The sequence below is a fragment of the Globicephala melas genome, chromosome 12, assembly GCF_963455315.2.
Source record: "Globicephala melas chromosome 12, mGloMel1.2, whole genome shotgun sequence".
Classification (NCBI taxonomy): Eukaryota; Metazoa; Chordata; class Mammalia; order Artiodactyla; family Delphinidae; genus Globicephala; species Globicephala melas.
In genome coordinates, this window is record NC_083325.1 from 71,860,467 (window position 1) to 71,873,632 (window position 13,166).

General features: G+C 37.8%; 1 protein-coding gene across 4 annotated transcripts in view; it reads left to right on the top strand.

Moving 5' to 3' along the window:
- The window catches only part of WDCP (WD repeat and coiled coil containing), a 20,921-nt gene extending 7,755 nt beyond the window's left edge, over positions 1-13,166 (top strand). For 3 of the 4 annotated variants that reach the window (XM_060309502.1, XM_030858283.2, XM_060309503.1), the window contains exons 2-4: positions 1,363-3,175; positions 7,949-8,066; positions 9,868-13,166. In XM_060309502.1, the coding sequence (XP_060165485.1) occupies positions 1,382-3,175; positions 7,949-8,066; positions 9,868-9,989 (2,034 nt within the window). In that variant the 5' untranslated portion in view covers positions 1,363-1,381 and the 3' untranslated portion in view covers positions 9,990-13,166. Of the gene's footprint in view, positions 1-1,362; positions 3,176-7,948; positions 8,067-9,867 lie in introns of those variants that run through there. The other variant, XM_070046864.1, reaches the window with a different exon arrangement.

Sequence of the window (13,166 nt, forward strand, 5' to 3'; positions counted from 1 at the left end):
ATTTTAAACTGGTGACAAAAGGGAGCTTAAGTGTTGCCTTTTGCTTTTCCTTCAGTGTTAGGAAGGAAATGAAATAAAGCATACTGACAAGAGTCAGATGTAAGCAATCTAAAAGAAAAATATACATGAAATAAAGTTATTTGAAAGCCTTAAAAATGAGGGTCTTTTAAAATATCTTGGATCCTTAATTGTAATAAAAATTATTACTCTTTCAAATAATATGATGCATTTTGTAATTAGGTTTTGACATTTAACTTTACAAGATTTTAATCTTTATGCACACTTATGATCTTATTATATATGTAATTGTTACATACTCTGTTTACAGAAGGACTAGAGGCAGCCATCTATAGTATTGATCAACTCCATGATGAGTTGACTCATTTCTGGCCTTATGTGCATCTTGCATATTTTATTGGCTCTTTCTAATTCATCATAGTATCATAGTGAGGCTACAGTAAAAAACTGTGATTACAGTAACTTACGGAGACACAGGGTTAGTAAGCCTTTTTTGTTTACCTGATTTCCTATGAGTGGCTCAGAATTTTGAACCAGAAACTGCTACCATAAGCGTTACTATTTTGCCTGTATTGCTGATTTTTAGTATCCCAGTTCTGTGATCAAGGAAGTTTGAACTAGAGGTGCCCCAAATATACGTTTGGCTGCATAAATCACCAACTGTTAAAAACCAGTATGGCTTCCCTTGTGGCACAGTGGTTGAGAATCCACCTGCCGATGCAGGGGACACAGGTTCGATCCCTCGTCCGGGAAGATCCCACATGCCACGGAGCAGCTAAGCGCATGTGCCACAACTACTGAACCTGTGCTCTAGAGCACAGGCTGTGGCTCTAGAGCCACAACTACTGAGCCCACATGCCACAACTACTGAAGCCCATGCACCTAGAGCCCGTGCTCCACAGCAAGAGAAGCCACTGCAATGAGAAGAAGCCTGTGCACTGCAATGAGGGGCGGCCCCCGCTCGCCACAGCGCAGCAACAAAGACCCAATGCAGCCTAAATAAATAAAATGAATTTTAAAAAATTAACAAACAAACCAGTATTCCACAGAGGCAGTCATAGAATGAACCTGTGGAACAATAACAAAATCTGAAATTTCATCCCCATTATTAAAATTTTACTAAAACATTTTATTCATTAGGTTTCAAAAGTTCGACCTTATTTTGCAGGAAAAATAATTTCTCAGCACTGCCAGGCAGTCTTTTAATCTGTCAAATTCCTCCCATCCTTTTATCCTCTCACAATAATGACCTGTGAAAGGGCTAAGCCAGTTGTCTTGTAGAATGTACTACATCCTGAATTTGTCTGACTATATTCTTATGGTATAACTTCCTAATTATTTCAGATAACCTTTATCAGAAAGGATGGAGTTGGGAAGAGGAAAACTTCTCAGGACTGGACTGAATGCGTTGTATCAAGCAATACACCCAATTCACGGCCTTGCCTGGACTGATGGGAATCAGGTAGTCCTGACCGATTTACACCTTCACGGTGGAGAGGCCAAGTTTGGGGACTCAGCGGTCATTGGACAATTTGAACATGTGTATCGGGTGTCCTGGGCCCCACCTGGTACAGCTGACACACCTGCTCTGCTCGCTGTCCAGCACAAGAAGCATGTCATTGTGTGGCAGCTGTGTCCTAGCACTACGGAGACAAGCAAATGGCTGATGTCTCAGACGTGTGAGATTAGACAGTCACTCCCTGTCCTTCCCCAGGGCTGTGTGTGGCACCCAAAAAGTGCTGTCCTGACTGTATTGACTGCACAGGATGTCTCCGTTTTCCATAATGTTCACTGGGACAGTTCCCAGGTCAAAGTGGACATCAGCACCCAAGGCCTCATTCACTGTGCATGTTGGACCCCGGATGGCCAGAGGCTGGTGGTGGCAGTAGGCAGCAGCGTGCATTCTTATATTTGGGACAGTGCTCAGAAGACTATTCACAGGTGCTCCTTCTGCCCAGTGTTTGATGTGGCCAGCTACGTGCGCTCAATCGGAGCCACTGTGGACTCACAGGTCGCTATAGCCACTGAGCTTCCACTAGATAAGATTTGTGGCTTAAATGCATCTGGAACCTTTGATGTTCCCCCTAGTAGTGAAGGCACTTGTCTGTATACTTTACCAGTTATTGACGAAGTTTCCTCTGAAACAAATTCTGAAACACCAGTTTCTCCCTTTTCTTCATCCTTTTCTGATCCTCTGGATCTAACTCATATACACTTTGATGGATCTAAATCTGAGGATAGTTCTCTTATTTGTCTAAGAAAAAAGGACTACTTGACAGGAACTGGCCTGGATTCTTCACACTTGGTCCTCTTGACCTTTGAGAAGGAGGTTACCCAGAACAGAAAAGTCACCATCCCGGGCATTCTGGTTCCTGATCTAATGGCGTTTAATCTTAAAGCACAGGTAGTCGCAGTGGCTTCCAATACGTGTAATATAATTTTTATCTATTCTGTCGTTCCATCATTTATGCCAAACATCCAGCAAATTCAGTTAGAGAGTAATGAAAGACCAAAAGGCATATGTTTCTTGACAGATAAATTATTGTTAATTTTGATAGGAAAACAGAAATCCACTGATTCGGCATTTCTTCTTTCTTCAAAGTCTGATCAGTATATGATTCGTTTGATTGTTAGAGAAGTTATGTTGGAAGAAGACTCTCCAGTGACACCGAGTGAAAACCAGAGTGGTCACTCTGCTTTCAGTAATCTGTTAAATAAAGCAAATAGAAAAAAGCTAATTGAAAGTCTTTCTCCAGATTTTTGTCACCAAAACGGAGGGATCTTGTTAACAGCTAATAGCAGCAGTCAAAGTGGAAGGCCTGGAAGAACACTTATTCAAGAAATCAGAAGTCCTCCATCCAGTATCTGTGATGGCTCCACAGCCCTAGAAACTCTAGATGCCGGGCCTGTTAACCAGTCGGTAACACTGCCCGGACCCAGCGGCACACCAGACCACAACAGTACCGCGGGACCTTCTAACTTACAAGTGGAAAATGAAAATTATCAGCTATCTAAGATACTGGAAATTTTATCTAGGAACCTGATTGAAGTGCAGCAGCGTCTTTCTGAACTCACAGACTTTCTACATAATGGAAAGAAATCCTCTCCAGTGTATCCACTCTCTCAGAATGTGCCTTACGTTCACATCACTTGCCAGGTAACTTCTCCTTTGAGGAGCTACCACTGGCTCCTGCAGCCAGTAGGTACTGCAAGAGAAATTTATTGATGAGGAAGTATAGTATTCTAGTTGAACTTCACTGATCTGGACATGTTATATTCAGGCAAGTTGTTATACCTTTCCAGGTTGGTTGGATGGGCACACATACCAGTATACACCGTGATTTTATCATGTGCATGGTGTGAAAACATGAATGATTGCACTCATTGTGGCACGCTATGTTTAGAAAAAAATTTTAATTCATGCTGTTTCATTGTGAAAACCTTTTCCTTATGCAATCGCAGACACTCTTCTATTTATAAGAGAGCTTATAATAGCATAACAGCATAAGATTATAACAGCATCTTATAATATGCTGTTAAGAGAGGTTATAGTCATTAAAAATTTTTAATGCATCTGTTTATGCCTGTATACGCAAACATAAAATATTATATAGTGGGATCATACTATATCTGTTTTTATCATGAACACTATCCTTTCCCGTCACACTTGGCCCTGCTCCTCCTCCCTGTAACCCACTTTAACTAGCAGCTTAATGTGGATCCTTTCATATTTTACTTCACGCTCATATAATCTTACACAGGTCTTTGTATACATAGGTATATAGGTGCGGGGGGTGTTGGTGGTGACTTTGTCATTGTTTTACAAAAATGGGGTCGTATGGTGCATTCTTTACTTCATGTTGGGAGTGTGCTTGTTTATTCAGCCTTTCCCTTGCTGATGGACATTCACTTTGTTTTCAGTTCTTAGGCACTCCAAATGGTGCTGCAATAGTATTCTCATATGTATCTATTTGTATTCATACTTTTATTTCTGTTGGCTTGGTTCCCAGAAGTGGAAGTGCAAGTTTGAAGAGTATATATATACACACATATATATAGAGTGGACACATATATATAGAGTGGACAGATTGCCTTTCAAAGATTTTTTACTAAACAGTGCATCATCACATGTCCATCAGCGACCAATGAGACTGTCCTTTTCCTCACTTCCTTACCAATCTGATGAGTGCAAAGTGGTATTTCACTTTTATTAATTTGTATTTCCTTTACTATTAGTGAATTTGAGCATGTTGTCATGTTTTTTGGCCAACTGAATGTGAATTGCGTTTTGCTCATTTTTTCCTATTATCAGTTTAAAAGAGCTTTTTTTATATTATAGAAATTGATATATATGTAATAGTCTAGATTTTCTTGAATTATTTTACTATATTGTTTTTACATTATTATTTTTTTTTTTTTGCGGTATACGGGCCTCTCACTGCTGTGGCCTCTCCCGTTGCAGAGCACAGGCTCCGGATGCACAGGCTCAGCGGCCATGGCTCACGGGCCCAGCCGCTCCGCGGCATGTGGGATCTTCCCGGACCGGGGCACAAACCCGTGTCCCCTGCATCGGCAGGCGGACTCTCAACCACTGCGCCACCAGGGAAGCCCTAAAATTTTTTTAGTATAAAAAGTTTCAAACACATAAAATATATTTTTAATTACGAAAAAATTGTAAACATATAGAAAGAATACCTAATGAAACCCTATCTATATCTGTCACCTGGATTTAATGGTTGTTAACATTTTACCATAATTGCTTCTTTTTTTTGTTTCCTAAAATATTTCTCTAAGTAGAGGCATCATGGTGTTTCACCCATAAGTATTTTGGGATGTTGTTCTAAAGTGTAAGCACATTTTCTTTAATTATCACTGTACCATTACCATACTTGATAACATTAACAATAATTACTTAATATCATCTAATACCTACTTCTTATTCAAATTCCTAAATTGTCCCCCAAACCGGTTAAATCACAAATAAATCAGTTAAAAATCAGTTAAGTCACTGATATAAAAAATTTTTTTAATTAATTTCACAAGCACATTAGTGATCTTAGTTATATTACGTACCAAAGCTAATTGAAACAAATATTTATAAACATTTAACATCCCAATCCTAGATTTTTGAAGAGGATTTTTCCCACATTGTCTTCAGCCAAAATATTTAAATGGCTTTATTAACTACATGAAGTTTTCAGTGTATTTTTAATAAAGAGATTTTTTATTTTTAAAAATTATAATACTTTATAAGTGTGAAATCTAGTTTGGATTTTTTTTTCCTTCCATGACTTTTCAAATATTTTTTCTTTTTTCCCTTTTTATTTCTCTTTTTGAATAGGCAATTCATTTACTTGCTTTAAAAAACAAAACATTCTTGCAATAGAAAGGTATATACTGAGAAGTCTTAGTTTCACCCCATCTTGTTCAGCTTGTTCCCTTCACCTCATATAGGTAACCATTTTTATTTTTATTACTTTATTCAGATATTAGCAGATCTTACTATTTATTTTTATTTTTCCTTTTGTTACACAAAAGGTAAGGTACTATATACAATGTTCTTCATCTTTTTCCATTTAGTTTCATAGTCTCAAGAACTCTGTCAGCACACAGAGCTTTTTAAATTTTTTTAACAGATACACAGTATTTTTTTTTCCTAATTACAAAAGTAATGTATGCTCATTGAAGAAAAAATTTAACCAATATAAGCATATTTAAGTATATTTAATGTTTATTGGTTTTTTAATATAAGCATATTTTATGTAAGCATAAGCATATTTAATGTTTGTTTATTGGGTTTTTTGGCCATCCTGTGTGGCTTGTGGGATCTTAGTTCCCCAACCAGGGATCGAACCTGGGCTTTCAGCAGTGAAAGCGCAGAGTCCTAATCACTGGACCACAGGGAATTCCCAAGAATATTTAATGTTGAAAGTAAAAATTCTTCATAACCAAACCCGTAGAGAAAATCACAGGTATAGTTAGTAATGGAAGTATTTATTCCATTTTTTTCTATGCATTTACTAAAACCTTTGTCGATCTAAAAGATATAATGTCTAATTGTTTGATTTTATTTTTCTTTAAATAGATTATTTATTTATTTATTTTTGGCTGCGTTGGATCTTCATTACTGCGCACAGGCTTTCTCTTGTTGCGGCGAGCAGGGGCTACTCTTTGTTGCGGTGCTCGGGCTTCTCATTGCGGCGGCTTCTCGTTGCAGAGCACGGGCTCTAGGTGCACAGGCTTCAGTAGTTGTGGCATGCGAGCTCAGTAGTTGTGGTGCACGGGCTTAGTTGCTCCGTGGCATGTGGGATCTTCTCGGACCAGGGCTCAAGCCCGTGTCGCCTGCATTGGCAGGTGGATTCTTAACTACTGCGCCACCAGGGAAGTCCCTAAATAGATTATTTTATCAAACAATATATACTTTTTTACAAATATTTTTACAAATATTTATATTTGTAAATGCATTTTTTTTTAAGTAAAAAGAAATGTGTATTTTGCCTTTCAATTCTTCCTTTTCTCAGTTTATAATGAGCTAGTTCAGCCAAGCTGTTATCAGTAAGTACTTCTGGAGGTAGAATTTTGGGGACTTTACTTTCTGCATTTTAAATTTCTGTTTTCTTTATGTTGAGCATATATTTCTTTTTTAATGAGAAAAGTAAAAGAAAAACAAAATAAAAGCAATGAAGAGTTTTTCCCCCTATAATATCAGAAGCGACATTTCATAAGAGTTAAGATGAATAATTAGTTGCTTATGGCCCTTACAGTTTATTCATGTGCTATCTTTTAAAATGTTATTACATAGTAGACATACATCTTTTGAGCTGTTCATCGTATCAAAAATGGAGTACAGTTTACCTTTTATCGTTGAAATTATTTTTCTTAGTAGTCAGAAAATGAGTAGTGATAACTTTAACAAGAAAATAAGTTAGACACATAACTTATAAAACTTTAAGAAATGCTTACATGAAGATATTGTCTCATAATATAGAATTAGAAGTTACATTTTTTATTCTATGTTCTATGAATATACCTTTGGACTCAATGTGTCTTAAAATAGAGCTATAATTGTTCTATATTTTCTTTCTGTATGGATATTTGCAAACATTTTCAAAGATGCATTAATTTTTAATATAACTTTTTAAAATTTAAAAATCACTGTTATTTGTACTTTTTCTAAGCTAAGTGAATTTTTACCACAGTTTGTTTATTTTACTTATGCAAATCCTCTGCTACTCCACGACTTAGGGCAGTCTTTCTTGGCATTTTTTTCCCCAATAAAGAAAACGTAAAACTTCTTAGTTATACAGGCATACCTAGTTTTATTGCACTTCAGAGAGATTGTGTTTTTTACAGATTGAAGGTTTGTGGCAACCCTACATTGTCAGATGATAGCATTTTTTAGCAATAAAGCATTTTTAAGTTAAGGTATGTACATTATTTTATTAGACATATGCATCTGCACATTTAAATGGACTATAGAATATGCATTAGGAAACCAAAAACTTTCATGTGGCTCACTTTATTGTGATACTAGCTTTATTGCAGTGGTCTGGAACCACACGTGCGGTATCTCCAAGGTATACCTGTTTCTACAACAGCCAAGCAGTTGTTCCTTACCATCAGATTTTATCTCTCAGGCTGCCATCCATCATCCTATAGTGTTATTAGTCACGTCCTAGGAAAGCCAGTTCCTAGCAATAAGGACATAACGCTGGGGAAGAACAGAGCAAAAGGAAATTAGGGGTTGTGTTTTGTCTGATTCTTTAGTTGTGTTAAATGATGCAGCAAAAAGCTCCTTATTTTTAAAACTGAAGTTTAGTTGATAGCGGTAATAGATAGGAATTTTTAAAACTACACATTCTATTCTTAGGAAATGTTAACTCCATTGCTTCTGCAATCAGTTTAACAACTTTTATTTTTATATTTGAAGAAATCTTATTTTTTAGGTCCTGTTGTAGAAAAAAGAGCCGTGCTTCTCTGCAATGGCAAGCTAAGACTCAGTGCAGTCCAGCAGACTTTTGGCCTCTCTCTTATTGAAATGCTACATGGTAGGTAAAATTCAGAAATTGACTCTACCTGACACCCCCTCCCTCTATTATATAACTTTCACTGGTGATGAAAATGAAGTGTACCAACCATTCAGTGATTCATTAGATAGTTAAAAAGTATCATTAATTGCCTATTGTATGCCCAGGCCTATTATAGGTGCCAAAATACATGGAAAATATGGGTTCTACCCTTAAGGAACTTACAACCTAGCTGGAAAACCTAAATGTACACATGAAAAAACCAAATAGAGTTATGAAGCAATATATAACAGCTGCAAGGAAATAACATAAAAACCTCATATATACTTGTTGCACTAAAACATAAAGATCATAGCGTTGCAGAATATTTCTTTTGTGTGTGTGGGTGGGAGTTTTATGTATACATTTTTTTAAAAATATTCTTTTCCACTATGGTTTATCACAGGACACTGAATATAGTTCTCTGTGCTATACAGTAGACCTTGTTGTTTTCTTTTTTATTTCTGGCTATGCAGCTTGTAGGATCTCAGTTCCCCGACCAGGGACTGAACCCTGGCCATGGCAGTGAAAGCTCAGAATTCTAGCCACTAGGCCACCAGGGAACTCCCACAGAATATTTCTTAAAGGAATTGTCATTTTAATATGCAGCAGACTTGTGGACATGAAGGGTACTCCTAGGTGGCAAGGGACTGAGTCATGCCTGTGTTCCATCCAATGGAGAGCATGGCGGTTTTCTTATGCCTGAGTCTTCAGGGCACCCACTACACTGAACATAGAATTTTGTTTCATCTTTTCCCCCTTAACATTGTAGCATCAGCATTTTTCTATTTTGAAACATGCATTTATGATATGACTTCATAACTGTTATTTTTACTGGGTTAATAGTCTATCCTGGGCGTACCATATATTTTTTTCCTTCCAGTTTTATTGAGATATAATTGACATACAGCACTGTATAAATTTAAAGTGTACAACATAATGATTTGACTTAAATGCATCATGAAATGATTATCACCGTAAGTTATTGAACATCCATCATCTCATATAGATAGAAAAAACTTTTTTTCCTTGTGATGAGAATTTACTCTTTTAATACCATATTTTACTTGGCCATGTTTTCTTTGACATTTAGGTGGTTTCCAATTTTTCATTATCATAAATAACCGTAATAAAAACCTCTCTGCATCTTTTACATGTTTTTGGAAAGTGTAGATTTTTAGAAGTGAAATTACAGGGTCAACAGGTGAGACACAGTAGACTCGAAAGAACCAGAGAAAGTCCATGTATGTATTATGCTAGTGGCCGTAGGTTACCCCAGAACGAACTATTTAGGATTATCTGGGCCATTCTAGTCTACCTCTAGTCAGCTCAGCCTCCTTGGGTGTCTAGAGGCTGGTATGGATCTCAAGAATATAGAAGTTTCCTCCAAAGAGTAGCTGTTCCCAACTTCACATAGTTTCTGGAGAAACTGCTTAACAGCATGTATTGATATATAAGTTAGGAACACCATACACCCCTAACACCTGTGGGCACACATGCACACACAAGCTCAAATGCATAGCACTGAGTGATTAATGCCTAACCTGGGTGAAAATACATGTTCCTTAGCTATGCCTGTCATCAACATCCCCTTGCTGCCATGTAACCTGACCTTAAGTCTATACTGGGTCCCTCCATCTCCCCATTCTCTGTAATGTCTTGTGATGGTCAGGTTCATCAACTACTACATTCTTTTCCTCAAAAAAGTCGTATTTGTCATATTTTTCTTTATAGAATAAGACAGGATATTCTAAATTGCCTATGTGTTTATTTTACTTTGCAGACTCCCACTGGATCCTTCTCTGTGCTGATAGCGAAGGCTTCATCCCCTTAACTTTCACAGCCACACAGGAAATAGTCATAAGAGATGGTAGGTCAAATGACTTTAGGGGCCCTGTCTCTTGAAGTCTTTTAGAGACATACTGCCCAAAGCGTAGATGCCACCGGCTGTTCTAACCATTTTGGCAGTATAGTCTGATACTTGTTTGTAGAATATTTGCTGCACAGCCTTTCAGATGAGGTTTTTACAAGCAAGATCTGTTTTCTGACGCTCCCCAGCTAGGATTTGTACTGTCGCTGGGAGGTGAAGAACTTGCCATGGCTAGCTCGGCCACCTCTCCCCGCAGGCTGACATTGCCTACTCTCAGCAGAGCCCAGTCTTTGGTAGATGGCTCAGAAAGTGGTTATTTATGTATTCATTACTGTGTGGTTTTGTCTAAGGGCAGAATTCCCGGTGCAAAGCGATTTTTATGGTGCCATGTGGATTGTGTTTTATGGTTTCTCTGAGGTTTTTTTGTCCCTTACCCAAAACAATGTTAAAGCCCTTAGAAGCACTTAAAAGGTACCTCAGCATTGTTATAAATCTTTTTCTTGGCTTAAAGTTGAGTGTGAGGAGTGCTGGAGAACATCTGCTGCAGCCTATCTTTTTACGCCAAACGAGCAGGAATCAGCAGAGCTCAAAGGAAGACAAAAAATCGATTGACTTCTGCTCCCAGGGCTACCTAGAACAGAAAGTAGTTCTCATGTTGGCTGGACCTCCCAGGATATAAACCTAACCCTCTCACTTCCCTAGAAAATTCTGGCTGACATAGTTCCAGGTACTCCTAAAAACTGTCCCTGGGCGAATTTCAAATGAAATTTCAAGTGCTTTGACTCCCTCTGGACCCCACTTGAGTGTGTCCTGATGTTACTAGTATAATGCTAAGCATAGGTGAGGCCTACAGCATGATTTGTGCTGTTGCCACTCATGATTTTCTCCCTGATAGGTTACCCACCCCCCATTGTTGGGATCATAAAAATGTCCTATTTTTTTCCCAGTAATCAACTCCCTTAAATTGTCACTTTAATTTTGATATTTTTCTTCCCCTCACCTCCCGGATTCAAGTCTTAGAGACCAGCATAGAATCTGCGAGAGAAAGTATTTCAAAAAGTTGGAGGTTTCACTGAATCTGAGATAGTTTATTATAATTATGGGCTAAAGCACCAGCTTAGCATAGTGGAAAGAGCCCTGATTCCAGCTTCAGATAGATTCACCTTTTCTCACTGCCTTCAGACAGTCATAAGCTTCAGTCACTGCAGCATAACGAACGGATCAGTGTGTAGCTGGTCAGAGCACATCTGCAGATAAATTGTTTCAGCCATAGGAGCTCAGATGCATAAGAGCTCAAGTGCGTCTTTTTCACCCTTTCTTTTAAAATCATGGAAAGAAATATTTTGTACCCTTGAGGACTCCTGTTGGTCTGTTACAGTTTATGAAGGTGGAGCTGGGATAGGGAAGAAGCGAGGGCCCACTTTGTGATTGAAATGCGTTAGAGGAGCTGCTGGGATAATGAAGTGGAGCCCCTGGAACCAGTCGCCTGAGAGCATTGGCTGAGGACAGTCTGAGGCCTGCTTCCATTTTTAAAGAAAGTGTCCAGGTGGGGTGAAAGCACAGAACTGTGAAGCCTCAAGAGGGGGTCTGGGGTACCCCATAGTAAGATCAGTGTAGGTCCCTCACTCAAGGTGTATGTTATACTCATTTCGCTGGTCAGAATCCTGTGAATGAGTCTTCAATAAAATCACTAATGGTTGTTGTGGCTTCTGTGAATGTTTTGATGGTGTTTGCTTTGTGATTGTTGCTGGTATAAAGGAATGTTCTTGATTTTACACATGTGTATGTTGTCTTTGTATTTCTTCTGGTGGACAGTCGAGAACATAAATTTTTTCTTTCTGGCAAATCTGATTCCGTGACAACTCTCAAACATAAGATGTTTCCTTGGCCTTTACTATTTATAATCATTGGAATCATAGAAGATAATCCAGTATTTGTTGGTTTGGGGAGAGAGGGAAACAGGGAGAGAAGAGCTAAATTCTTTAAATTATTGTTTAATGTTACATTGAGAATATTTTGCATAAAGACATTATTTATAAATTCTATTTTGGGCCCACATTTTAAAAAATCTTGTACGGTATTATTTGATAAATGCAATAGATGTAAGGTGTAGGAAGTCTTAATAATAAAGTGAACCACCTACCACCTAATTTAAGAACCAGAACGTTACTAGGAACCATTCAAACTCCCTGTGTATCCCTCCTGGATCCTTCTTCATAGAGGTGACTCCACCCGAGAGGTGACTGATCTCTAGATTGTTGTAAATTATCATTTCTTCATTTCTTTTCTTTTTATTTTTTATTCTTAATTTTATTTTATTTTATTTTGGCCCCGCCGTGCAGCTTGCGGGATCTTAGTTCCCTGACCACGGATTGAACCCAGGCCACCTCAATGAAAGCGCCAAGTCCTAACCATTAAACCACCAGGGAATTCCCTCTTTCTTTTTAAAAAGGAGTTTCACCATGATCACATATACACATTGGCCTAGATAATGTAATGTTTTTGAGCTTTATACAATGGTATTTTATTGTATGTGCTCTTCTGCAACCTGCTTTTTTTTCACTCAGTATTGTTTCTAAGGTTCATACTTGTTATGTGTATGTTCTATTGCTTTCATTGTTTTAAGTTACCACAATTTATCCATTTTCTTGCTGTGCACATTTGGATTGTTCCCTGGTTCTATTTTTGCATTATAAACAATATTGCTTTGAATATTCTTATTAAATGTCTCCTGATGCAGGTGTTTGAAAAGTCCCTCTAGGGCCTTTTATCTACACGTGGAATTGCTGGAGCACAGGGTGTATGTAAATTCAAGTTATTTTCCAAGGTGATTATATCAGTCTTCATTCCCAACAGCTCCTATTGCTCTAAGGCTCAAGGGTTCTTAATTTATGACCCTCCAATAGTTATAAATGGTTTCTCCTTTAACCTGATTTTTACTTCTGGACCAACAGTGAAATTGAGCATCTTTCATGTGTTTATTGGCCATTCCAGTTTTCTCTTTTGCAAAATGCCTGTTCTTGTCTTTTGCCCAAATTTCTATTGGGTTGTCTTTTTCTTGTCGAGTTGTAAGGATTCTCTTCTTTTTTTAAATTGAAGTATGGTTGATTTACAATATTATGTTACCAAGTTGTAGGGATTCTTTATATATTCTAGATGTTGTTTAGTATGTGGCTAGTATCTTCACCCAGTTTGTGACTTGTCTTTTCTCT